Source organism: Micromys minutus, assembly GCF_963924665.1.
Source record: "Micromys minutus genome assembly, chromosome: 1".
NCBI lineage: Eukaryota > Metazoa > Chordata > Mammalia > Rodentia > Muridae > Micromys > Micromys minutus.
This window is the reverse complement of record NC_137969.1, coordinates 92,653,982-92,681,580: the sequence shown is the minus strand read 5'-3', so window position 1 is coordinate 92,681,580 and position 27,599 is coordinate 92,653,982. Positions and strand designations below refer to the sequence as shown.

The window sequence follows — 27,599 nt, the reverse complement described above, 5'->3', positions numbered from 1 at the left end:
TTTATTGGAAAAGTAACGTTCAGGTTACAGTCCTTTGGGAGCAGCGAGGGAGAGGAGCAGCAGAGTAAACCAGATGCTGAAAGTCTTGTGTGGCTCACACACCACAGCTGACAGTGGTTTGCTCTCCAGGAGAAAGAGTGGGGCAGCACCTACCATTGACACCCTGAACAGTCCTTAGCTGGCCATCAGCTTATAGCCCTGCAATGGCTGTGCCTTTCACCATCGGTGAGCCAAAGCAAGTAAATCTAATTTAAGAACACAAATTGAAAAAGCGGGTTGTTTATTGCAGAGTAGACTTATTAACTTACAAAAGCCCCAAGCCCTCGTCTCTCTGTTTACAGATATAAAACGAAACTCCAAATGAGGTTTAATGGGCTTCCCAGATCATGTTCCCTGGACAGATTTTCCCCCCCTTTAGCAGTAAATTTTAAAATCAAAAGGACTGAGAAAGAAAGAGCCTTCCTGTCATAAATAGGATGGGTGGTATTCTTCAAAGCATTTTATAGCTTCCAACTGTGCATTATAATTTCAAAGTCACCGAAAGCATTCCTCCATCTGCAGAAGCACTGTCCACTCAGAAGCGCGCTGCAAGCAGGCGGTGTACTTGGAGGCCAGTGGGATCAGTGGCCAAGTGTTCTGCTTTCACCAGCTCGCTACAGAACCCTGCAGCCTTGCCACATAGCAGCCAGCTTGGCCCTCTTGGCCTGCCTCAACACTGGTTCTGCAACAGAGCCAAAGGCTTCTATTTGAGACCAACTTCCTAACTCTTAGAAACATGATTCAAGGATTTAAATTGCTCTGTCAGTAGACAGTGAGATTCCAGGTTTCTCTAATCATTACACATGGAAGTTTAAGCCAACATAGTAATAAGCAGACTCTGGGGAGACTGGGTTCCTCCTTGAGCTGGTTGAATAGGCACTGACCACTAGGTTGCAGCTGTAGCTGGGTGTGTGTATGTATGGGCGGGGGCCGTCCGACTGACTCCTTGCCGTAACTTCATGTAAAACATTGGTACAGAAAAACTTCATAACAAATCTATGTCAGGCAGCTGTCAGTCCAACAAATGCCTCAGGTAATCAATCAGTTTGTAAAGAGAACAGGTTCCGTTTGGCTCAGGCTATGGTTCCTGCCCCTGATTGGTTAGCCCCATGGCTTTGGGCCTGTGGTGGGAGCATAAAACAGGGCAGACCCACACACCTCTGCTCTTGCTGGCTGTGCTTATTTCTGTCCTCACTGGCATTATCCCTGCCCGCCCCTGCCTCCATGCCTGGCTACCATAGCACTGGACCAGCCCTTGTACCATTCCCACAGGCCAGTGAGACCCAGTCTCTCCCCTTTAATAATTCTTTCAGAATGAATGCTGAGACGGGAGTTAGGAGTACAGTGACAGCTATGGGACTTGGGAATTGAGACCAGCACTCAGGGCCACCTTACAGGTTGTGCTGGGTGCACCCCGAGGTTCCCGGGACTCCCGCCTGGATGTCTTTTGGCATGGTAGGTTTGGGGAGGAAATACTTGACTGTACAAGCTAGGCCAACATAGACCATCAGCCTGTTCTGTAAATAACAGTGTAAGTAAGGAGCCACGCCTGCCCTGATCTTCAGGGGCAAAGCCAAATGTCCAGCGGATCAGTGGCCCCTTGCATCTGGACTTGAGCAGAAAGGCTGCGTCAGGCCCTCCGGTCAGAGCTGAGGAATTGCCCGCACATCAGTGCCTTGGGTTGGAGGGAGAGCTGGGCTGGGCGTCAGCTGTTTCCAGGAGAGATACTACAGATGGGGGTCCCTGATGGTGGTCAGGGTTGTAGCCCTGGAGCTGAGGCACAGTTCAGGAATAGAAGCACCCCTCTAGGTGGCAATGCTTTAAGACTGCAGACATCAGAGGGGCAGAGTTCCTCTGTGCTGTTTCCATGTGAAGAACCTTTCGGCTCTGGGAGAGCGAGCTTCTGGTTCACAGAAACCTTGTACACAGAATTGCCACATAGCTGGGTTGGCGTGGGTCCAATCCTCTGTACAAAGGGTTTTGGAAATTCCCAGAATTCAGCCCCTGGATGTACTTCCCAGAGGTGGTGTGAGCACTAACCCCAAGGTCTCGTCTCTTTCTTCCAGCGGTCATCTAGGCCCCCAAGACTCATGGCCAGAGCTGGTTGGTCTTGAGCTGTGTGGTCTCTCCATCCCCCCCTTGTTCACAGCCGTCACCTGGGATGAGAGCAGTCACCTTGGAGGTCCTGCCCTGTCATCTGGGCACACATTCCCATGTGATACCTATGTCCAAAGTCTCACAGACTCCATAGTCAACCTTTCAGTAGTCAAGAGGAAAAGGCACATTTACTATGCAGAGTCACCTGAAGTGTCTACGTATAATCTCTCAGGCATGGCCCACCCCTACCTCCTAAGGCCACACTCTTCTGGCCCTCACTTTAGGGGCTAGGTTTGGTCAATTCCCCACAAAATAGCAGGGCACAACATTTATTTAATATGTTAACTACTAACATTAAAACAACCATTTAAAAAAAAAAAAGAAATCTGCCTGCCTCCGCCTCATAACTACAGGAATTAGAAGCATGCACCACATGCAACTCTTTGTTGCACACCCATGTATCACATAAGAATCAACTATGACAGCTGGGAAGTCTCCGGTAACCCAGCTTCTCCCTCCTGTCTTTGGTGGGCTCATGTACACGGCACTTGTCCCTCAGCCTGGGGCAGTGAGGGGCCAGCTGGGCTATAAGCTGTGCCTCCTTCTCCATGCCCCACTCAGGACTGTCTGTTCTCTGTATGTTCAGCTCAGAAGCAAAGGAGAAACAAGCTGTTGGTCATCCTGTGTCCAGCTGGAGCACAGACACCACAGAGGCAGGAGTCACTCGACTTCATTTCCAGGTCTGACTCTGAATTGGCCTTTCCCTACCCACCTACTCAGGTTTCCATCCATTCCTTGGCCTCTGCCATCTTGGTCTGGCCTGACCATCTGGGTTCTATTTCAGACTAAGTGTTTGCTAACTCCAGACTTGCTGGGGATTCTTAGCAAAAACTTGAGATGACCTGAATTTTAGTGGCTGTTTAAGTAATTAAATTTCAATTTCACGAACAGTTGACAAAACAGTTTAAAGTGTAGTTTTCCAGGTGTGCTGGGTCATACCTATAATCCCAGAACTTGGGAAGTCTTGATCAACCTGGGCTAAACAGCAAAATTATGTCTAAGAGAACCCAAGAAAAGTGTGCAGCTAGATAATTTGGAGCACACACATAAGCACAAATGCTAAAACTAAAGGAAGAGACATGAAAAACCATAGGAAGGATAGTCAGTAAACTCAACTAGAACCATTCAGAAATGGAAGCAAAATCACCATGGCTGCAGTCAAGATGACTGCTGTAAAAGTTTACAGATCAGTCAAGAGCTAATCCCCTCACACTCAAAGCATCCAACAGACAAATGGGGGTGGGGTTCGAGGGGGAGCCAGTGATCCAATAAGAGAAGGTAACAGTTTGCTAACTAACCAGACTGAGGAGAGGTTCCACCTTCTAAGATGGAGCCTGCCCTCACAAGGTTCCTGGGGAGGGGGGGGGGCTCCAGTTCTCTGTCCCTGTTGGCTGGCAGCTCTTCTAGAAACAGCCTCTTTAGATGTGTTGCTGTGACAGTGTCCTCTGTCCATCCACTCTCTCATAGCCCTGCTACACCTGGTACAGTCCCTCCTGTAAGCTGTCCCCACTTGTCAGACCGATAACTCCAGCATTGGGAGTAGCCAAGATGGGCTTGTGGAACCATGGGAGCGCTTGTAACTGAGTCTCTCAGAATGCAGAGGTACCTACTGCTTGGTCTGGGGGTGCTGCAGCAGCCACCTGAGCAGAGCAGGAGACAGCGCACATCTGGGTTTCATGGCTTTGTAGGTTGCCTTCCGTCTTCACTGTCACAGGCAGCGCCCCTCTGTGGGCATCTGCTTCAGCTCTGGTGTGGTGGGGCTCTCATTACTCAGGAGAACAAATCCAGACAGTCTAGTGCACTGGATGTGGTGAGTCAGTATCTGTGTAGGGCATATTATGTTGTGTTAGATCGTGTAAGAAAAACCAGAACAAAGCCTCTGCACAGGAACTTCAGAGTCAGGGTTCTAGCTGGAGGGGGCAGCTTCCAGGTTCCATCATACCCCACAATGGGCTTTATCCCGAGTCTGCTGGGGTCTTGTGACCACAGCAGCCTGGTGAGTGCCAAGCACTATCACGGCATATGCGGTGTGCCCCTACTTTATCTTTACCTAAGGAAACTTAGGATGACAAGTTAATGTTGGCCACCCCATAAAATCCACCAATTAGTTACTTAAAAATGAGAAAGAATATGCAAATGGAACCAAGCTGCCTCTGTGTGTTGTGGTCCAGCTTTCGGAGTATTGACTCTGCCAGTCTAGGAGGGGACTTGAGTCAGTGTGTTGTTACCTCTGAAGGGCACCAAAGCCTGTGATCTGTAGGAAGGCAACCCAGCCATCCATGGGTGGTGCCTGCGCTGGGGTAGTGGGTGTTAACTTTGTTCTGTGAGGGGATAGATCATGGGCACTTGTGAGTTTGGAAGAGAAAACTAAAATGTTCTTTGTTGCCCCGAGAGCTAAACAGAAAACTAAAAGTGCTTGCGTGTGAGTGGAGACTGGGGCGCAGCATCTTTGGTGTCTTCTAAACATCCTGTCTTTGGAATACTGAAATGCATGTAGCGCTCGCTGATAAAAGGCTGTTTTGTCCTGCTCTCTGTGGGGTGGGGGAGACAGTCTGTCCTTCCTGGATGCCATGTTAGTTAGCCTGCAGGGGTCAGAAGATAGGCTCTCTCATTAGTCAGGACAATAAAGCGTTTCTAACTGTAAGAGAAGTGGAAACGCTGACTTCATGCTGTGAAAGAGCCTCTGTGGTGTGGCCTCCTGAACTTTCACATATCCCAGCAGGGCTGCTGGAGCCTCCTGCCCCCACCCGCCAGGGCCTCTTGCTACTCACAAATGGGTCCTAGTGTATGCTCCGTTTCTTCTGTGTGTGTAAATAAGAGGAAAGCACAGAAAAGAAAATGGGAACTAGAGCTGCAGCTCAGTGGGTAGAATGTTTGCCTAGCGTGCATGAAGCCCTGGGCTTGATACACTGCTGCATAAGCAGACAAGGTTCCTCACACTTGGGATCCTGCCACCAGGAAAGTGGAGGCAGGAAGTGCAAAAGTTCAAGATCACCCTTGGCTGTGCATCAAATTCAGGGTCAACTCAGGCTGTGTGAGACCCTCCTGCCTTGGGTGTAGGGGAGCTACTTGGGAAGTCCCTTCTTGTTTTCCCTATCCTCATAGCTGATCCTGTACACAGGCCCCAGGGTAACAGACTGCCTCCCTCTGCCCACTGGAATCAGGGACATCCTGACTATATACACAGATTTTGGACTGCCCAGCAATCAATGGTGTGAAAACTGCCCTTCCTCTGAAGAGCGCTCTCTGCCTGATCTGTCCCCAGGGCCCACCACACTGCTGTCCTGTATGGCATTAACACTGAATAAGTCTCCTACCCAAAGAGCAGCCAGTCTCACTGTTCACCCCAACCTCAACCCTGAAGCTTCCTAAAGCTCTCTACTCTCAAACTCTGAACTGTAACTTGCCCTTTTAGAGTGACAAAGGTCATAGCAGCTAACGTGTTTCAGCCAGGTATGCATGCCATTATTAAAAGTGGGTACAGGTATTTTGCATTTGAGAAAAGTGAGGATTTTTCCGTGGGCCTAAGCAAGTAGCAGAGCAGTAGACCCCTGGGCGACTGTCATACCAGGGCTTCCTGACTAGTGCTTATTTTCAGAGCTCATCAACAAGAGGTTCTCCTGTCAGGTTATGGGAGTGGCTGGGCCATTGGAAAGACCTTGAATTGGGAGGAAAGGAGAGGTACAGTCAGCCCCAGGGACTGTTGATTCTAGTGCACAGCACACTTGGTTCCAGAGTCATCTTTGGACCAGATGCCCATTGTCCTGGTACTGCCCCCTGGCTGGAGCACAGGAGAGCTAATTCTTTATGATTTCCTAGGGGCTCTCCCACCCCCATCCCCATCCTCTGCATTGTTAAATCTGATTTACACGGTGCCTAGCCAAAATGTCGACATTTATTCGTGACCACAAATGGATTACAGAAAAGTGTCTCCCAGGCTGGAGAGATGGCTCAGAGAGGTCAAGAGCACTGTCTGCTCTTCCAGAGGTCCCGAGTTCAATTTCCAGCAACCCACATGGTGGCTCACAACCATTTGTAGGATTGGAAGAGGGATCCAATGCCCTCTTCTGGTGCATCTGAAGACAGCAACAGTGTGTTCAACGTACATAAAATAATAAATCTTAAGAAAAAAAGTGCCTGGACACAGAGTGGTGGCCCTGTAAGGCCCTTGTGGCTGGTGGCTTTACTGCTGTCTCTCTCACACACAGTGAGTTCCTGTAAGAGGTAGGGCATGAGGGTTCTGGCAAGTTCCTGCAGGCAAACCTTTAGGATAGTCTTTGAAAAGAACATGCCTTTCTATTAGGTGCACATGGCTCATTTGAGCAGACTCTCAGCAGAGATATCCTGGCTTGGTATGACCTCATAGTTGGCATCTTCCTACACACTGTGTTTTAATTGTCAAAACTGGTAACACTGAGCCTGACCTCCATCCCTGTCTGCACTTAACCCATTAGCTGTGCACAGCTGTGTGGGGCACCGTGAAGCTGCTGCCTGGACCTTCATGTGCTTTCTACTACCGCCGGCGGACGGACCTGGCTTGCGCTCCAGAGTTTAGTCCTCTCTTTCAGGAAGAAATGCAATGCAAATGCCCATTCGGCCATACTACCTGCAGAAGTGCCCCAGGCTTTGGTGGTGAAATTGCAACACAGAGCTTCTTTATCCTCACGCTCCCTTGGCAGAGGAGCATTGCTTACCAGGTTTCCTGTCTTGTTTCCCCAGGTTCGCCATCGATGGTGTGAACTGGTTATTAAGCACAAGTACACAAAGGCATACGATCAGGTCGAGAAGTTCCTGCAGGAGGATCAGGTGAGTGTGATCTTCCAAGAGGTGGAAACTGGCCACCATCCCAAGTTCTCGTCCCTATCAGAACAAATACCTGAGAATTTCAAAGCCTTTGAAGGGCTAGTTAACATCTGAGGACCTCAGCGTCCTCACAGAACCCCATGCTCTGCTCTGGCTGTGGATAGAATGAGGCATTAGGTGAGCTCACCCTAGAACCCTCAGTCCAAGGCCATTGCTTAGCAACACCATGGGTCCATCCAGTGTGCAGAGGCTCTAATTGCAAGCACAGTACATGTGTGAATCATCTGGGAGAATCTTGAATCACCTGTTGGGAATTCACACCATGCCATGCCAGACTCTACCTAGCCTGTGTTTTTCCTCCCGTTAAGAATGTCCTAGGAAGCAGTCCAGCCTCAAATCTCAATGTGTGTGGTGTCCGTAACCTCATATGCTACCTCTCTGGTCTGTGGCACATTTTGGGGTCATCACTCAGGGTGCCTCCTCTGACTTTTTGTACATCATGATGACATGTACCCTAGCCTGTGCCTCTGGCCAGCCTGTGTGCAAACTGTGGGCCGATGGACTAGAGCCACTTTGAGTGGGATGGAAAGTGGGCTGTGGTGGACAAAAGGACTTTTGACAGAGTCTAAGGACAGGGTCAGTCAGCAAAGTGAGGGCTGGTTACCCCCATAAAGAAAAGGATGTGACTTTTTTGCAGCAGAAATGTCACATTTGCACAATGGAGTAAGAATTGTTTGCGAACACAGACAGGAACAGCTAAGAGCAGCTCAGTGGAATAGCCATACTGCCCACTGTCTGTGGGCCTCCTCTCCTCAGCCCTTGCAGGAAAGCACTTTGGAAGCCAACACTGAGTTTTTATCTTAAGCTGCCTTTGAAGCAGAGTATGACGCTTGGGAAGCTCCAAAGAACAAGAAAGCAGGCAGAACTTGTGGAATGTAATTGACTGTTTTTAATGTTGGCACAGTGCGAATTCAAGCCTTGGTAGCATTTCTTTTCTTTTCTTTTTTTTTTTATAAAATGTTTTTTTTTCTCTCTTACGACTTTATTTTTTAAAAAGAGGGATACATATACAGATTTTAAAAGGCATTTTGGCATAACACTATATGAATATTTTTTGTCAGTACTTAATTCTTTTAGAGGTTTGATAGCATACATTGAAATGTCACTAGTTATCATAAGCGTAAAGTACATGTAGGACAGAATGTAACATGGAAACAGTTTTCTTGGTGAGTGTAGATTAAGCATAATGATCTTTGGCATTTGTTTTCAAAGCAGGAGAGCCAAGAGTCTGACATCTCAGTGGCCAGGTTAGGCCAATGTGATGTCTGCCTTGCCTGCACTGCTGGGCCATGTGGTCTCTGTGGGCTGGTAGGTGATGGACTTGGTGAACGAGGTCATGCCAGCTGCCCCTTAGGATGCACGGACCTGAGAGACAAGGTTTTTCATAGTGACCATTTTGGGAGCTCTCTGCCTCTGCCCAGAGTATTCCTGACAATAGCCACCATGGGACGACTTGCTACTCCGGCACCACAGTCTGTTGACAGAATCAAGCGAATTCTGTGTTTCTGTTGTCTGGGTAACTTAGAATTTGCTATGTAGACCAGGCTGGCCTTGAATTCACAGAGATCTGCCTATTCTGCCTTCCAGCTGGGATCAAAGGCCTGCACTACCCTGTTCAGCTTCCGTAGGGTGTTGATAAGGACAATAGAGACAGAGTTGAAAATACAAACTGCAGTTGGTCAGCTGCATGGCGGCAGACTCTCTGTCCTTTGTGTTTGTAGACCAGCTTGTGTAAGGCAGTACAGACAAGTCCCCGTAATCATGTACAGAGTCTTACCCCTTTCCCGTTCTTCTCTGGCCTCCATGGTCTGCAGGCCATGGGCATATACCTATATGGGGAGCTAATGGTGAGTGAGGATGCCAGGCTGCAGCAGCTTGCCCACAGGTGCTTCAATCTGGTGAAGGAACACATGGACAAAGCATCAGCCCAGGTGGTGGCCGAAATGCTGTTCTAAAGAGGTAATTCTCCATTTCCTTTCCTCTCCTCACCATCCAAGTCAATTTGTAAGCCACAAGATGTGCCAAGACCACTACAGCACCAGAGGGCTGCCAAATGGTCTTGGGGTGCAAACAGGGCAGGTCCCTAAGAACAGGAAGGTTCAGGATCTCTGGAGACACCCCATCTTCTGGAAATATAGGTGTAAAACATGTCCTGCTAAAGGAGTAACAGCCCCCTGGCACTGCTTTAGCCACCTTGGATTTTGCACAGATCCACAGGCTTCAGGGTCAAGGTCAACACAGTGGTCCATGGCCTCACTGTTCCAAGCGTCTGCATGCTGGCATCTCTCCTAGATTACACATAATCCGGAGACTCCTTGACCTCTTGTCCCCTTGACCTGTAAAGTAGGCAGCAGTCTTCCTGCCCACCCCCTTGCTCAGTGATGCTCTGTAAGGTAGGCAGCACACCTGCATCCTAAGGCCAAGTCTGTCTCCATCTCGAGCTGGAACACAATTTACCTGGATCCCAGAGTCCTTGGCTGTGCTGTTACTTGCCTCCTCTGTAGCCTCTGTTGGCTAGTGGTATATATAGTTCAGCCACAAAGTTCTGCGTTCTGAGACAGAAGTTTGGGTTAGTGCATTTCTTTCACAGTCATAAGTCATCATCTCTCCATCTTTTCAGTTATCATCATAGTGGTACATGATATGTTTACTTTTGTATATTTTTTAAATTCTACATCACTGTGTTGCTCTGTTGTTCTCTGTGATTACTAATGAATGAATGTTTAGAATTGTGTTGCTAAACTTAACCCATAGTCAGACATTAAATTTACATTTTCACATTTCACTTTCACAAAACCCACTTCTGTGTAATATGTTGATTATGTTTATCTGAAATAACTACACTTATGAAGGGAAAAAATGTCTACTGAAGTATGACCATGTTCTTGCAGAAGAGCTGGGGACCACCATAGTCAAGCAGAGGAGATATTGGGGTTCCATACACTACCAGCTAGGACGGTGGGCTGTGTGAACAGGCAGAGTCAGCTGAGGTGCCTCTTCACTGCCTCCTGCAGTCATTTCTCTGGAAACCTGTAAGCTCAGGGATTGTTGGTGTGTGAAGGTCACAGTAAACCACTGTTCCCTCTTCAGGTCCCTTGGCCTGCACTTTGGAGGGTCATAGAGTCACACAGCAGTCCTAGTGACTCTTCTAAGGGATTTTTTTGGCCCCTGTATGAACAAATTCTCAACTTCCTAGCTCCCCTATGAACTCTTTTCTGCTGTGCCCCAGCTCAACCAACCAGTTGCTTGGTCGCAGCAGCCCCAGAGGCGTGCTCTCTGCTCTCTCCACACCACGCCTGCTGTCAGAGAAGGGCTTCCTATGCCAGGGGCCCAGAGACAGCCCTGGCCATTCAAAATCTGCCATTTGAAAACAGGGTGTGTCCCCAGGGTTAAAGGTCACTTACTCAGAGCAAAGAATGTCCCTAGGGTATTGGATAAGCGTGCCCTTTGTCTCCTGGTCCCCTGTCCTCTGTACAGTGCGGCTGAAGGACAGCAGGCTGCACTGCTAGCGTGGTGGGCTCAGAGGCGGTGTGGAGGACACTCAGCGCGTGTGGATGGGAGTGGTCGGGCATGGCGCTGCCCTCACCTGCTCTGGCTGCTTGGGTTCCTGGCATGCTGATTTGTGACTTGAGATTAAAATCACATTGCCAGGGATTACCACGCAACCATGACCTTGGCTGCTCCTGCAGAACCGTGGCTACTTTCTCTCTGCAGTTTGGAGAACAGAGGCACCTTGTGGCTCTTTGGAAACAAAAGAAGCCAACAGCCTTCGAAGATGCTCACCAGCCCTTTAATTATGGCCGGCGACGACCTCTCTAACAAGGTGCAGAGCTTAGCTGATTGGTGAACAGTGATTGGTTTCCGCTTTGTTCACAGTGGCTAAGTTCTGCACCTGAAGAGAAGGTGAGATGGGGACAGTTAACTTGCAGCTGCCAGGCAGAGGCCACTGCCTGGTGGTCACGCGAGAGGAGGAGAGACCAGCCTGCCTCAAGGCTGTGTTGTCAAGAGTGCAAGCAGCGTGCTGACCACCCTTAAGTGTGTCTACAGAAAATACAGATCTACTGCTGATTAGTCCACTGTAATGTCAAGCGTATTGGAAGTCACAGGAAGCTAAAACCAGCCGTATCACAAAAGCTGAGCCAACCAGTCTCAGCTGATGCCACACTTGAGGGTGGGGGTGTGGTTCTGCTATCTCTGCTGGGCGTGGTGAACTCTCTCTTGTATTTGCAGTCCAGGTCTCCATGTCTCCACTGTCGCTGGCTGGATGATGCCCAGGGCACGCCAGGAGGCACTGCCCAGCTGTGATTGGACCCGCCCTCCGGTGCCTACTGAGCTGATATCAGTTCTCATTTCACACACTGGCTCAGTTCAGCAGGAACAGGAGTCGAGCCCTTGAGCAAAAAAGCCTACCCATCTGTAAGTGCCTGAGGCAGGCCTCCCACGAAGAAGAAGATGAAGGGCCCTGAGTGTCTGGTACCAGACCCAACAGCAGTGGTATCCCTCTGTATGTGCTCCTGAGGTGGGGATTTGTAGAGTGCAGATCGAACATTGGAAAGACTTCGTTCCCTAGAAGCAGGTAGAGCAGAAGCCGAGCGTTTGCCTTGTGGTTGAGGCCGAGCACGCCTTGTCTGCTGCCTGGAGCAGTGAGAATGCCCTTCCGAAGGGCTCTTCCTATAGAGCCGCCTTTCATTGAACCTCTCTGGGCTTCACGGCCCTGCATGACCTGTGTTGTGACTGTGCACCCCAGGTCCAGGACTGTGAGGTGTGGCTCTAGCCTTGTCCCTGTCCTCCCATGAAAGCTCCCTCTCAAGTGGAGGTCAGAGGCTGGGGAGGAACTCCTGTTGGAATGACTGTGGTGACTGAGTAATAAATTTTATTGCTGTTTCCTTCACAGGACAGATCACAGTGAGACTCTCTTTCATATACCTTCTCCTAGCCCTGGTGAGGCCAGGACTGCATTGACCCTGGACATCAAAGGGAAGATTATGTGGCTGCTAAGACCATCAGCCCGCAGCAGCATCGGTTGGTCCATCCTGGGCTTCTGGCTCCCAGAGACTAGGCTCCCGTGGCACATATAAAAGGTGGAGCCTCATAAACTGTTGCACCTGGCAGCTGCCTTTGTTCCTAGTCCTAGAAAAACCGAGTCTACACACTGGAACTGAGCTGTGACTTCAAGGCAGTCCTTCAAAAGCATGAAGGACATCCTCCGCTAGGCAGATGGAGAACCGGCTGCCTGCTTCCTGTGATTGCAAAAACGAACTGCCATGCTCTGGGACTGCAGACTCACATGACGCCTCCTGAGGCTGGTCCCCAAGGATTCTGCAGAGCCCGTTTGATGTGTTCAGTCAGTAGATCACTCCTGTTTTTGAAAATGCAGGAAAGCCTAAGATGTCTTAATAAAGTACCGGATTTGCTGGTGATCCAGTTTGCTTCTGAATTTGATGTTTCTTAAAAGCAAGGAAGAATGTATGTCAGAACAGGCATTTTCCACACACAATATCCTTTCCTACCTCCAGGTAATGTTAATTCTGAGAAGGCTTGGAAATAAAGGGAAATTAGAGTAGTGGGGACTCTGTTCTCTTCCAAATGTAGAGTCTTGGCCAGTCTGGTATTAGGGGAGTCTCTGGTGAGACTGTTTTCCTTTCCTTTGAATATTAACATGCAGAACAAGCTCTAAGAAGCTCCCAGTTACTGTCTAGAGAAAGATGCCTGAGATTGTGCCGTTGGTGCAGTCACGAGAGCCGGGACAAGGCTGAGCCATGCGAAAGGAACCGCAAGGAGTATGCCGCTGCCCGGTCGGGCCTCGGCATTCAGACCTGCTGGGTGAGGAAGGCTCTAGGCAGGTATTGGTTTTCATAGTGGATAGTTGCTGGGGGACGTGCAAGTGGTTCTCTTTGTATACCACAGTGGCAGAAGTATCAAAGTGTGCTAATTCTATTTACTGTCATACCGCTTTCCGTGAAGACTTGAAATAAATGGCTGGGTCTATGGCTTCCTGCTCTCGGAGGCATTCTGGGCTTGTTTAGAGATGGACTAGGAACCACACACCCCACAAGGCCCCTCTGAGAACCTCAGCATCCCCTACCTCCTCTGAACTGGAGTGAACAGCCAAGCACTGGTTTGGTCTGGTTTTGTTCTTTGTCCTTAGGAACCACTAACAGAGCTGCTACGGGGGGTTTTGCCAGGGATCCAGTCCTTGTCCCTGTGGGTCACTGAGCCCCATGCCTGGCTTTTTTGGGTTCTTGCCAATGGGCTTCAGGTCAGTGGAGACCTAACTGGAACCAGATGGCCATGTCACAGCTTTGGTGAAGGATCTGTGGTAGAGCTGGCCTTTGTCACCTCTGGCTGGAAGCAGAGCAATCCTATTCCTGCCAATCGAGGCAGCAGCTCCTGCCACCCATAGCTGCACGAGAGACTCAGGAGGCTGTGGGAGCAGGCTTCCCTCACCAGGTGAGACCTCGGGAGTCCAGAAAGTGCACTCTCCAGTGTTCCGTGAGCCACCTGACTTCACAGGACCCAGAACACTGCATTGTTAACTTGTCACACAGGATGTAAAAGCGGGGTCTGAGGAAGGACGAATGTCTAGGGAGGCTTGACTCCTCCTCGGAGACATCGTGTCCAGGGAGCAGTTTCCTCTATATAGCATATGGTCCACATGATGAGGGAACTGCTGATGAAGGAAGAATGGGGACTGTCACCCCAGGCTCCTGCTCCAAATTGGAGGTGTGCAAAGTGAGATGTACAGGAGCCCTGGTAAGTGTTGCTTGTAGACCACACTGTGTAGCTCTTGTCTTCAGAGCTTTGATGTCCAAGTACTCCCAAGAATGCCCTGCCTTCCTATCTAGGCAGCGCCCTGGAAGCCCTCTAAGGAACTCTTCCCTCCCACAGCTCAAAAGTGAGGGTGAGCCTGTGTTGAAAGCCTGGACCCCTGAACTTGAGTCTTTGCCCCTGAAGAGACAGAGACTGCGAGCTTGGTGCCAGTGCCATTCCTGGAGGAAGCCATGGCTGCCCCTTTTACCTCAGACTTGAGGAGTCACATAGGTTTTATGGTGAAGATGCTAGCTTCTCCTAAGTGATGGGTGAGAGAAACCCGATGGGAGCAAGCCACTACACCAATAGGCCAATGCCTCTAGGAGCCAGAGGGGCTGGGACAGGAGGATCCTTGTGAGATCACTGCCGAGAGGTGAGTGGGATAGCAGAAACACCAGCCTCCTGCCTGTCACTAAACACTGTCATCCTGAGAACAATGGGCCAGGGCTGGGTCAGCCTGTCCTCACTGATCCCACCAGAAATGGCCTTCTTCCAGCCAAGATGGCCTAGAGTCACACCATCTCTTCTCCAGGCGAGATGCACCCCTCTGTGTCATCTGTAGGTGCTTCCAAGGATTAGAGCAGGCCTCAAACCAAGGCCAGGTCTACTGGAAGAGGGTGCATCTACAGCTTCTGGTGTTGACCCCTGGGCTACAGTTCCTCACACAGGAGGAAACATCAATGTGTGATGTCTTCTGCATAGACCTTGAACCCACTGTGTTATCCCTCTACATAGATCCTGAACCTGGCCAAGGAAGGCAGCCATTGTCCTTACCACACCCTGATTTGTGGAGGAGAGTTGAGCCCCAGGAAGGGGCAGAGGCTGGCTGGCTGGGAGCCCACCACCCTGTTTGTGAGGCTTTGGACAGAAGCCAAGGGAGAGGTACTGGGAAGTCTGGCTGGACCCAGGCAGGAAGAAGGGAAGGGTGGGGTTGAGAAAGTCTCAGAAGGGACTCTGGGTTTTCTGACTCAGCTGCTCTGATAGAACTGGAGGATTTTAAAGCATTTTATTTATTTATTTTAACAAATTTCACATTGAAAGAACGAAATAATCTATACCCTAGCAAGGTATTCTTGCTTGTGGTGAGCAGAAATGTCACACAATGTTCTTAGGGTAGAAAACAGAAATGGCAGATATAGCAAAGTGTAAGCCATTCCTATAAAATTAAGAGAAGGTTCTGCAGGGTCCATCCCAGGCAGGTGCCAAGTTCCTAACAGTTTTTTGTTTGTTTGTTTTGTTTTTCTTTCTCCTGACCATGGCTCAGCAGGACATGGCCACACAAAACCCAGTGAGCAGCCAGCCAGCCGGGGAATGCCACACACCTAGGGGCCTCTGTTATCCACAGCATTACCTTTGCCACAACTCTTCAAAGCATCTGTGGCCCAGTAAGCAACAGAAAGCAGGACTTAGAGGATAGAGATCTGAGGGATTCACATACAGGGCTTCTTGCTTCAGTCCAGCTGCTTACCACAGAGTTTGTAGATGGGACCAGCCAGTAGAGGAATGGCACTAGCTTGGTAAGGGAAAGAACACCCTGTCCCAACTACACCTCCCAAGTAGTCCTGGGTGCTGGGCCTGTGGCTTTAGCCGGTCTACTCGGAGTGGCTGGGATACCCATTCCCACAGTATCTAGACACCTTGATACTTGATACTTTGTTTCCAAAAGCTGATGGCTAGCTTGCCTCTGGGAACCCTGCCCCCCAGGGCATTTCAGTCTGACCCACCTGTGGGGATCCCATACTCAAATGAGCCATTAAGAAGGCATATCAACCCTCAAGAAGAGAGCCCCTGGAGTGGCCTAGCCCCATCACATCTCTGAGACTCCCAAGTCTGGGCTGGGTGGGGAGTGTCTGGACCTCCCAAGAAAGGCTGCAGAGGGGTGAGGGGTGAGGGGCGTGAACTCACCCTAGCCTCAGTAAATTCAGGCCCCTTGGCTGGTCTGTGGGGTTTACGAGGTGGGAGGGAAGAGCAGCAGTCTGCTATTCAGGGCCAGGTTTTATGGCCCCCTTCCCACCCATTGGTGCTGTCAGAAGAGATTGATGAGCTAATAAGGCACTTCTCTTCCAGACCAATGACCAGACAATGTGAAAAGGAGGGAGGAGACTTGCACAGGCTGAGGAAGTTTCCCAGGACAGGGTGGGCTGCTGAGAACCTTGGCCTCTTGGTGTTGGCATGTGCAGTCCTGGTGGGAAGACTGGCCAGAAAGAAGCCCTGCCTCAGAGTCTGATCCAGCTGGAAGTGTCCATGTCCTTGTTCTCAAAGACACACAGGAGACAAAAAGAAGCAGTGTCACCAGAATGTGGCCTTGGCAGCTGATGATGGCCCTAGAAACCTGGCATGACAGGATATGTGTACAAGCTTGGGTTGGAGACAGGATGCCAGGTTTCGAAATGAAACCACCTTGGGTTGGCTTATGAGCTCCCGAGGACGGAACAGGGACGAGTATGGGACCTCTCCCATCTGTCCTGGCCCACCACTGTCTCTTTATCTGTATAATGACCTTACCTAGGCAGGGTGGAGGACCAGGAGGATGGGGTGGGCCCTAACAGACTGTCCATTCCACGGCATTCCGGGAAGATGGCAGCCCAGACCGCATTCTGTCCTGCTATATAGCTTACTGTGGCTGTCTGGACACAGAGTAGGTGTGTGTTCTGTGGCTTCTAATTTCTTAAGCCACCTTTGTCATTTTGCCTATAATTTCTTTCAAGCCCCCTGTCCCTAGCCTGGTACCCTGCTGCTGTGCAGGAGGAGTGGAAGTCAGGAGCTGCTGCAACCACTCCTAACTGTAGCACTCCGAGTCCCAAGATCTAGAAACTTCTTTTCCACTCTGATAGGTCCTTCCTTGCTGCTCACTGGCCAGATGGAATAACCTATGGGAGAGGTGTAGCCTTCTAAACCAGGTGGAACTTCCGGCTTTGAAAAGCCAGAACTTGGGGATGGGGGAGGAAAAGCAAAGCCATTTGGACATAACACAGCCTTACCTCTTTCCTCACTGTCACACTCCAGTGTTGAAGTCTCTGGAGACTCAGCAGTGTGGCCCATGACAAATGGAGACAGCTGTGAGGTTTGCCCAGGGCTGAGAGGCTTTGGGTAGTGGTTTATGTTGAGTTGTAAAAACGCAATTAGGCTTTAATGGTAAAGAACCGTCATTGTGATTTTTACCTGTTGTTCTATGTCCAGGAAGAGACGGGTACAGGGATGGAGGTTGAGGGCACTTCATAGAGTAGGGATGGTGACCGTGGGAACAGCAGGCAAAGCTCGCTCAAGTCCTCAGGATACATGTCAGAGCACATGGCTCCAGCCACAAAAAGTAGTTAACTAGAAACCTCTATCAGATGCCGGACTGTGTGCACCGGGTGCCACCACGCTCCTCCTGAGTCAGAAGCACAGAGGACACAGATGTCCCCTCCTGAGTCACAGATGGCACTCCACCTGTTCCGCTCAGCACTGTTTGGCACATCCCCTCTTCAACCAATCAAGAAGCTGCCCTCATGTAGGGAAGCTTCCCTCATTCCTTTTCCCTCTTCCCTCCTCCCTCTATTTTCTCTCTGTGTAGATCAGCCATGCACAGAAGCAGATACTGAAACCAGAACAGCCTTCTCTCCTCTTACCTGGGCTCTGCCTCAGCCAATCACTGTAACAACACGTTACCCACAACAGACATTTCTCCACCATGGTCCAGCAAGCACACAGAGAAGCACCCAGCCTCACGGCCCCCAGAGGCAACAGCCAATGTGTAGTGTCTTTGAGGGTTGGCTCAGGACCCTTCACAAACTCTGACGCTCAAGTCTGTATGGAAGATGTGTTCCCACTGTCAGACTATACAGCCATAGCACACCCTCCCTCAGGCTTGCTGAGTAACCAAGTCACCTCAGCCATCCGATCCCTCTACCTGTCTAGAGCTTGGACCACAGATATATGCACCACCACGCTTAGACTCTTGAAGTCCCGTAACAGCCTAACTCACATAGACAGAGCCTTTCCCCAAGGTTAGCTGCACCAAGTAACCCTGGCTATTCTGTGTATACAAGTCTACTAGCATCTGAGGAAACTCCCCATGTGCTCAGCATTGGGACCCAGGCCATCCCAAATGGGAAGGAGACACCTAAAGTGAGTGTGTATTATAGGGTGGGTGAAACTGTAATTTAGATTTCAGTGGCTTTATTGTAAAAGATTCACAGCCTAGGATTCGCTGCACTGGTGTTTGGGGAGCACACTTCTCTGCCACGCCTCATCACTATGTGACCGCCACCATCTGTGTTCAGAACTTTCTCTTCCCAAGTGGAATCTTTTGTATCCACTGAGCACTAACTGCACCCCTGCTCTCCCAAGTCCCTGGTGGCATCACTAGACTGTCACCATGAATCTCTCATAGAGGCTGTGTGTAAATTTTATAATATCCATGTGCATCTGGTCTAGCTTAGCATAACACCTTCCATATTTCTTCACTTTATTTTTTAAATTCGTATTTATAATTATCATGCATATGTATGTAACGTTGGGAATGAGCAGGGTGCACATGTGAGATGAGAGGACAACTAAGTGGTCTTGGGTCTCTCCTGCCTTTATGTGGGTGCTGGTGAGATGCTCGAGTTGCCAGGCCTGTAGCCCCTTTACCTGCTGAGCCATCTCACCAGGGCTGCTCCTTTTAACCAAGTGATGCTGTCATTTGTAAGCAGCACATTTGATCACATTCGGACACAGGTGTGCAGAGTCCACCTGAATGTCCACCTTACGTTCTTTGGGGCAAGTGTCTACTGGTGGGTTCTGGACTCAGTAACTGTTACCTTGCTGTTTCTAGGACCTGCATACTCTCAAGTCTGGACCACTTGTAGTCCACAAAGGCACTCCCCACCTGTCAGAGCTTTCTACAGACCTGCCCAGCAAGGATGAAGGTAGAATTGTACTTGCCAGCATGTCTTAAAACCATGATAAATACTTTTCCAGTGCCCCTGAAAGCCATTTCTATTTTCCCCATCACATGCAGTGTTTGGTGCTCTCCCAGAGCCTCTTGGGCTGATGGACATTTCTTACTGAACTCTCAAGAAGTTTCAAATTTAGAGAAGGGGTTTTTGGACACAGGAGGCACCTGCTTTTCCAGGTTTTTGTCTTCCCTGAATGGTCAGTTTTATCGGTCTTCTGTGGTTTTGGCTTTCTACACCTGTAGAGTTCCACTGTCAGCTCACACACAGATGAGGGTCTCACGGGGTTTGCTTGTAAGTCTGTAAATGCTAAGGCTGGATCCCTCGGCCACCCCACTCCCTTTCCTTCTCCCTGCCACCTCGCACCTGACTAGAAAGACACCTGGAGACCCAGAACAGGAAAGGCAGTGTGGGAAGGCCAGGCCCTACAATAGGTTTTGTGCAAAAGCCTGAGAACCAAGCCATAAACCACAAGTTCCAAATAAAAGGTCAGAGAACTGCAGATTCTGAGCAGGAAGTGCTCTGTTTGCAGGGAACTGTCCCCCACAGGCTAATGTATCTGAACAACTTGGTCCCTAGCTGAACCTTTGGGACAGAGAAAGGATCAAGGCCACTGGAGCGCAGGTCCTGAGGACTGTTCTGCTTGTACCCTGCTTCCTAGCACCCTGTGAGAGGTCTCTGCACAGGTCCCCACCACAGTAGAAAGTTGTGTCACTCCTAAGCTGCTGTGATGACAAGTCCCTCTGAACCATGAGCCAAGGAAACTTCCTGAAATTTCATCTCCTGTGTTTTGTCCCAGTGGTATCTGGAAAGTTACCAGATCCAGGGAACCATCACCCCCTCTGGGCAGTGCCCCCTCTTCTTTGCCTCACAGCAATACCTAGGGCTTTTCCTGTGTGTGTCCAGTGTGAGCTGACCCCCAGGAAGATTGCCTGCATTCCTTACTATTTATTTAGCCCAAGAATTAGGGTTCCCATGGGGTTCTTAGAACCCCCTGCCTGCTGGCAGAAGTTCCCTTATCTCCAGTGTTTAAACCCATTTATAACCCCCCCCCAACACACAACCTGACCACTGTGACTAGAGCATGTGGAATGCTTCTAGAATCTTCTTGGAAGTTCATTCTTCCACATGCATTGGAGTCAGGTTGTGTAATTCTCCTAGCTTCTACTGGACCTAATGTGTCTCTAAGGCAGGACACCTTTCCTCTGACAGCTTGTGTGACATTAGGATGTATGGACATGTTGGTTCACAACATTGGGGGTAGGGTGCTTCTAGCACAGCCCCACAGCAGAATGTGACAACCCACAGGACTTCTTGCCAATGTCCCCTCTGCCCCCCCCCTTATGTGTGTTGGGTTGTTTGCTGGGTCTGGAAGAGACATAGGGTCTCCCTAGCTGCAGACCCGTCCTGTGTTCTAAACCACAGCTGTGGTGTCAACTCCAGACCTGCCTTCCTGTCATGTGCTTAGAGGCAGGAGCTGCCTGAAAGAAGCAGGCACGAGACCTTTGTCCCTGCTAGAGCAAAGGACTGGAGCCAGAGCTGCCTGATGGGTCTGCAGGCTGATACACCAACCCTCGGTTGATTCACACAGGCAATTCCCCTTCCTGTTGCTTGCAAAGGAGAGTCCTGGTGGGCCCTTACAGACTTCATGCTGTGTACGAACCACCAGAGGACAGGCAGGGATTTTCTACAGAAAGGCACATATCACCTACCCACATTCCGGGCAAGTCAAGTATGTGCCCGGGATGAGAGGACTATGGCTCATGGGGAGGGGTGTATCTGGCCTGGATTAAATTTGGTTCTGGTTTCTAGGACTTCATTTTGCCTTAATGTTGGATTGGGGTTTGTGATGACTATGTGACTTAGTGTTTTCACAAAACATAAAGACCATGTTAAAATCCAGCTAGAAGTTAGGACCTCATTCTGGATGGGGAGATAAATTCAGTCATTTCTCATCTTTCTCCAGTTACAGTTGTTCTGAATCCCTTGGCCACTAGACAGTACCTCAGCAACCATTCAGCGTCTCATCCCCTGGACTTCAGGATCATTAGGTACAAATAGGTTGAGAAATTATAAGGAGCTGGCTGCCTGGAGCTCAGACAAAAGGCTCCTCCTCGTCTGTGGGCAGGTGATTGAGCACCCAGGAAGCTGACTCAAGCTGCTTGGCAGTTCACCCAAACAGGGTGGGCTGGGTCCTAGGGGAGCAGAGTACATATAATTCCATCTTTCCTAACTGCTGAGGGTCGCAAGTGTGTGAGCACTAGGGAGAAAGAATGGCTGCATGTGCTCTGCTTTTCCCATTCAGAATGGAGAGTAACTCAGCAACTTTGAGATAAGTGTAGTTGTAATCAAATTTGGCTTACAGGAAATAATTCTTGAGTACATACACAACTATCTGCCCTCTGGACATTCTCCCTTTAGACCCCATCTTATTCAGAGGCAAGTAATAAATGATCTTTTCTAAGCCAGGCCTAAGGTTTGTGAGACTTGAAGCTTCGGGAAGGAAGGGGAAGGTCTACATATAAAATTAAGTACGACTGTGGGTCCATCCTCGGGTGGGTAAAAGATGAACCCACTGAGTATGTGCCAGTCAGTGTTTCCCCCGGCAGCTTGACTGGCAGAGCCTGAATGTGGAAGTGGGAGAGAAAACCCAGCCCTTTGCTACTTCCCATAAGCCCTCTCTACACAGCCATCACATGTCCTGCAGTGAGAGCTGAAGTTGGTCTGCAGGTTCACAGCTTGGGGTCTTCTCCGCCCACACACTGCTTCCTTGCGTTTTCACTAGAAACCCAACGACAGATAGACACGCCCATCACTCCGTGCACAGACTCAGTTTCCAAATCCCATTTATTTCCTCGTCCCCTCAACCTCCAAAGGGCCAAAAGAATGTGCTTCCCAGGTGACCTATGCCCAGGAATGACCCTAACCTTGCCATCTCTGTTCCTTCTACTACAGTGGGGGCCTTGCAGCATTTCTGCACGGAGCTACAGTCACTCATCTGTACGGTACAGCCCCATCCACTGCAGGGCTCATGTCTCCTGCCACTGGGCATCCCCCACCATCAGAGTGGGAAGCATAGGGAGTCCAGTGCTAGCTCTCAGCACGAATGGCTGGAACGTAACCAGCAGTCTGGGCCTTTCCCCTGATAGTGCTCGTGGACCTCCTGGGCCAAGCGGTGCAGAGTACAGGGTTGGTGGCACACATCACGGACGTGTTCAACCACTCTTGCTTGTTTTTGCCACTGCAGGAGCTTCACCAGATTCCACACATTCTGTGCTGCCTGCTAGACCTGAGCTCGCAGCGCCTGTAGGAGCTCTCTGGCCAGTTTTCTTGAGGCTTCAACACAAAGATGGTGTGATCTGTACAAGGTGTGGTCAAGAAAGCTAATAATCTCCTGGGTTACAGCATCTGTGTGCGCCATCTGCAATAAAGGAAGAATGGAATGAAAACACTACCCGGAGACCCTCTGTCCACTACACTCAGCAAAGGCTATGGGGAAGCGCGGTCACTTCTGCCTTGTTTACAAGGTAATTATCAAAGCATGTCTGTCTCCAGGGCTCCCTTTCCTATAACTTGGGCCACTTCCTGAAGACCAACCTCCCCAATGTGGCCCCAGGCTCCTAGAGCCGCATACAAGCACTGTGGGGGCAGCAAGGACTTCCCAGAACACTGTCACAGCTTAGGGATCATGTGCTATGAGGACAAAGACAGCATCTGTTAGTTGACTTTCTCTGCAAAGTCCACCTGCTTTCACACAAGCAGCCTTAAGCTGACATTCCTGGACTATCCCCCTTCAAGAGCAGTGGGGTGGTTGGTAATTTAACTTTCAAAAGCCTTGAGACATTCTTGCTTGTTGGCATCATGGGGAAGTTACAACTGGCAGGTAAACCTCCTCCCCCAATGCTTTTCTAAGGGCATTTTTTTCCCACATCAACACAAAAGGAAATCCAAAAGCCCACATTAAGTCACTGTTCACTTAACTTTAGGTGTTCATGCTAGCCTGACTCCCACCCAGGAAGAAGCTGCCGATCCAAGCTGCTGCAGCAGGCCCAGTAGGGGAGCAGGCTAGCCCAAGGCATGTGTAGTTCTCCTGTTTCTTGCTGATAATTCTGTTATATCCACATTGTGAACTGACTCCCAATCAATCTAACACACTCATGACTATGTACTGTGTATGCAGAACACTTAAGGTGTAACTGAGAAACTTTCAGCTGGAATCACTGAGTCAGGAACTCATCATGGCAATACTCTGTCCACACCCCTCACACAACATGGCAGATGCAGGTAAGACGAGGCAACATTTGTCTTGGTGACTGTCCCTCTCAGTGCCATGTTGTTGAAGGCATGTGTTTGTGATCAGACCATGCTCATAAATAGATTTCTCAATATATTCTTATACTGGGCCAGCCCTGAGATGTTCCAATGCAGGACAGACACAGAAGGTCAGTGCTCTGACAGAGGGTTCACATCTGCCTCCTGACCTTCCTTCCCAGTGTTTACATTTAGACCAACACCAGGAGGGACTCTGGGAACAGCCCTTTGAGTGGGGTTGCTGGCTACATGAATTCTATTTTTTATTTTGTATGTAGAACTTCAAGATAAGTATTTTCATAGTGTTAATAATTTAAAATTTGAAAATAAAACTCCTGTGGTTGGCTATGTTATGGTTTCTATTTCTAACCTTTTTGGTTTCTATTGAGATAGTATTTCATGTAGTTCAGGCTAACCTCCCTCCAACTCATATGTGACTAAGGATGACCCTGAGCTTCTGTTCCTCTTGCCTCATCTCATATGCTGGGATTCTAGGCCTGTACCACCTACATTCACAATATTGTACAACCATTACTCCCACCCATCTCCAGACACCCTGCACAAGTTAAACACTACCCACCTACCCATTCCCAGCCTGTGAAACCTCTGTGAATCAGAGTATTCCAGAGAACTCATACAGGTAGATGCCTGTAAGTTTCCTTGCAACTACTTGACTCAACATAGCACAAAGCTTTCCAGGTAAACCCATGTTGCAATAGGTGGCAAAGCCCCTTCCTTTCCAAGGACAAAGGGTAATGCATGGTTGGTGTGCACAGGCACTTGTCATCCAGGCATGCACTATCCAACAGCACAGATCCCTGTTTTAGGCTCTGCCATCATTTCCTGGGGAGCCCTGCAGACAGGCTCACCATGTCCACAGTAGAGTGTGACTTTATTTCCTTCAGAATGGCTGCATCACAGTAGCACTCCCTACTGGAAAGGCCTCAAGGTGCCGCCCTGAGTCTCCTGAGCATTTGTTCAGCTTCCTGGAGAAGTGTCTGTCCTGTCCCTTCACCCCTCTTTCACTAGATGGTTCAGCACTGCTGTCGATCATAAGACAGCATGTATGTATTCTGAACATGTAACCCTGGCTTTTTCCCTGTACTTCGATATCCTTTGATTCACACAAGTTTTAAACGTTTGTGTAGTCCAACTTAAATGTCTTTTCCTTTTGGTGTCATACTCAAACTGTAACTGCAAGGTCTGTGTCACGGGTATGACTGACTTCTGACTGACCCCTTTACAAAGCCATCATGCCGTGTGTGCTTCTACAAGAATTTATAACATGGTTTTGACAACTTGGCTTCCTAAAAGATTCATAAGCTAGGCTTGAAACCTGGCTGGTACTATTTGGAGGCTATGGAAACTGTAGGAGGAAGTCTTTAGGCACCCTGGATAGACAGTCACTGCCACACATTCTTGCCACAGAGCTCTGCCTGACCATGGGTGGGCCCAACACCACTAAGCTAGGTGGAAGCAAACAGAACTGACTCCTCTTGACTCCTCCCTTGTAGTTGTTCTTCTCAGATTTTTGTCACTGCCACTAGAAAACTATTATACTAAGCAATACTGTCTCTGAAGTAAGCTCTTAGAGTGAATAGCACTGTGGCTTCTAAGGAGCCTATAGTCCCTGGAGCCGGACTTCTCTCTCCAAGACACGGCACAGGGTGACCATAGTATAGGAAGCAGGACACCCAGCTCTCGCTGTGGGCGGTGCCAGCAGCACCTGCAAGTGTGCAGACCAGGTGACTTCCTTTTTGCAGGCATGACTTCCCCTCCGTGTACCTCTGTACAGCACAGGTGGGCTCTGGGTCTGTGCTGTGGCCTTGTTGACCTCCAAACCCTGGGGCAGCATCCTGGGCCTGTGATCTCAAAAGCCAGGACCCTCAAGGAGATAATCTATCTTTCACTTAGAGTGTAAACTGAAGTACAGGTTAGAAAAAAAAAAAAACCAACTTACATGGGTGACAACTTCCCAGACAATCGCATGGCCTTTCGGGGTCCAGAGCAGGAGACTAAGAAGAAGGCGTCTGACCAGCTGTCCACATACAGGTGGTCTGGGGTCTGCTCTGGGACTCTCGGCTGCTTCCTGCAGATCGATAGCTGAGAGGGGGCTGCTTCTGAGCAGCATCAGGAGACGGTTGACTAATCCCTTCAACTCCACCTGGTAATACAAGTTCAGAGGGTTGAGACAGTAGGGAGACTCGGGACATGAGAGACTCTAGGACTGACTTGAAGTTTTCAAGCTTCATTGTAAGGAACAGTCAGGTACCCAAACTTGGCTAGTTCACACACAGCTCCACAGAAACCCAAATGGGCGTAATGGAAATTTCCTGTCTTTCATCTTGCCCACCAAGCAGCCAGGGCATCATGCCAGGACCTGACCTTTTTTTGTATGGAAGGAAATGAAGGCAAGTCCTCAGCAAGGCAATCAGAATTTTCTTACTGTGGGAAAAAAACAAAAGGCCCCTTGGAGACCCCTGACCATAAACCATTATCAATTAGAGCCCCAGGCCCAACTGGGCAGTTCTGGTAAGAATGCAGGGCTGCCCCTGCCTGGGCTATGTGAAGGAAGCACAGGCCACAGGCACATACACAAGCTCGTTTGTTTTGTAGTAAACACTGGGACAGTTGTTCTACAAGTCACAGCTTAAGCAGAGGGCACAAGGCTGTGGAATCCACATAATAACAGTAGTTGTTCTAAGTCCGTGGGTTGTTTTTGCATAAAAAATATTTATTTCATGCTGAGACTCCTGCTCGGTTCCAGAGCAGCCCACGCTGTGTTTCACAGAACAAGGCAGAAGCCGAGGGCTTCAGAGACAGATGCAGTGTAGAACATCACATCCATGTTCTGTCCTGCTGAAAGGCTCCTTGGTCCTGTCCAGAGAATTCCCACAGCTGACTCGCCTGCAAGTTCAGGTCCTTTCAGTGCCACCTGCCTCAGACAGCAGCACACAGGAGTGTTGTGTGAGCTCTCTAGACCACAAGGGTGACCACGAGACGTACCACAGACTCTCCCACTGAGAGGAGCAATGTCCCAGGGTGAGTCTCCCCGCTCCCCTCTTATTGGTCTGCATACCCCAAACTCAATCCTGTTTGTTCACGCTGACTTCCTTCTCATGTGCCTTCTGTGTCTAGAAGCTTCTATAGGGAGATGTGTATTCTCTGAAGTGAAAGATAAGCCTTTTTTTTTCTTCATAAAGTAGTTTCATTCTACATTATAAAGATTTGCTTTTGTTTCCTATGGAAAACATAAAGAATAAAAAATGGAAAAACAGTCTCATCTGACGGAGCCCAAGCAACCTGTGCTCCATGGATTGGGAGTGACTTACTGCTCCTCTCTCACACTTCCACCATGTGCTATGTACAGTTCACATGCCTAAGCACATCTGGCAATGGGACTCTTCCTGGTAGTGTCCTATTACATGGCTGGGATACAGCACCGCTTACAGCCCACTGAGCTCAGGCTATACCAGCTCCTGCAGCTATGGACTGCTTTGATGCCCATCATGTGCAAGCAGCTTTGTGTGAACCTCTGCCTCTCCAGAAAGATTCTTACAAGTCACAAGCCAGTGTCTGAAGGATTTGAAGCCCTGACTAAGCCTAAGAGTACATTAAATACAGTCTAAAAACAAATCATGATCCAATTCAGTTAGCCAAAGCAGATGAACACAGTTGCAGGTGTTACCCAGGTAGGACAAAGATGCTTTTTACCCCACATTCCTGCACCCCAAACATGACCAGCAGAGGAAACCATCAGCATAGCTCTTTCACCTAAGTGACTAACCATGACATACTACTTTTAAGTTAAAGCAAAGGTACAAACATTAGCAAACTCCAGAATCCAACTATTCCTGTGCACTGTGACACAGTTCAGCCTGTACTCAACCTCTGACCATCAAGGGGTTAAAGCTCCCAAACCCAGCTACACAAAATGCCTGCATTAGAGTGTGGCACACACCAGCACCTCTGTTCAGACACCAAGACATGAGTCATGGGAAACTCTGGCTTCTAGGACTAGAGAGTGGCTGCCTCTGAGTGACCAGGAAACAGTGAGTAAAAACGGGCAACAGTGAACTACTCTGAATGGAGAAACCTGTTCTTATTCAAATGTCTAATTACCCATGTAAGATCAAGGCAAACTTTTAAAGAAAGAGAAATACTCTCGAGTCCAGGTTAGCTAGTAGGAAAATGCACCAATGAAGAACTTAGAAATTGAATCCATTCTAAAAAGAAAAACATTAAACATAGTGTGTGTACAATGCATGTATGGAGGTCAGAGACAACTTTAGGAGTTAGTTCTCTCCTTCCATGATGTGCACCAGGATCAAACAGGTTGTCAGGTTTGGTGGCTGCACCTATGAAAATGGCTTTCCATGGATTCTAACAGCTCTGAGCCTCAGCTGCTCTTCATGACCCCTTCATTCCTTCAAAACCAGTACCACCTGGGTGACTCTTACATATTACCAAGTCCAGCTGCAGCACAAGGAACAACCT

General features: G+C 49.3%; 2 protein-coding genes across 2 annotated transcripts in view; one reads left to right on the top strand and one right to left on the bottom strand.

Annotated features, from left to right (window-relative positions):
• Window positions 1-12,479, top strand: part of AOPEP (aminopeptidase O (putative)) — a gene marked incomplete at its 5' end in the record, with an annotated part of 246,495 nt that extends 234,016 nt beyond the window's left edge. Inside the window, 3 exons of the mRNA XM_080931953.1 lie at window positions 6,916-7,002; window positions 8,874-9,018; window positions 11,954-12,479. Coding sequence (XP_080788079.1) covers window positions 6,916-7,002; window positions 8,874-9,014 — 228 coding nt within the window. The 3' untranslated portion in view covers window positions 9,015-9,018; window positions 11,954-12,479. The remainder of the gene's footprint in view (window positions 1-6,915; window positions 7,003-8,873; window positions 9,019-11,953) is intronic.
• A 9,595-nt stretch (window positions 12,480-22,074) lies between these two features.
• The window catches only part of FANCC (FA complementation group C), a gene marked incomplete at its 3' end in the record, with an annotated part of 100,866 nt that continues 95,341 nt past the window's right edge, over window positions 22,075-27,599 (bottom strand). The window contains 4 exon segments of the mRNA XM_080908588.1: window positions 22,075-22,212; window positions 24,888-24,980; window positions 24,982-24,987; window positions 25,063-25,266. Coding sequence (XP_080764714.1) covers window positions 22,075-22,212; window positions 24,888-24,980; window positions 24,982-24,987; window positions 25,063-25,266 — 441 coding nt within the window.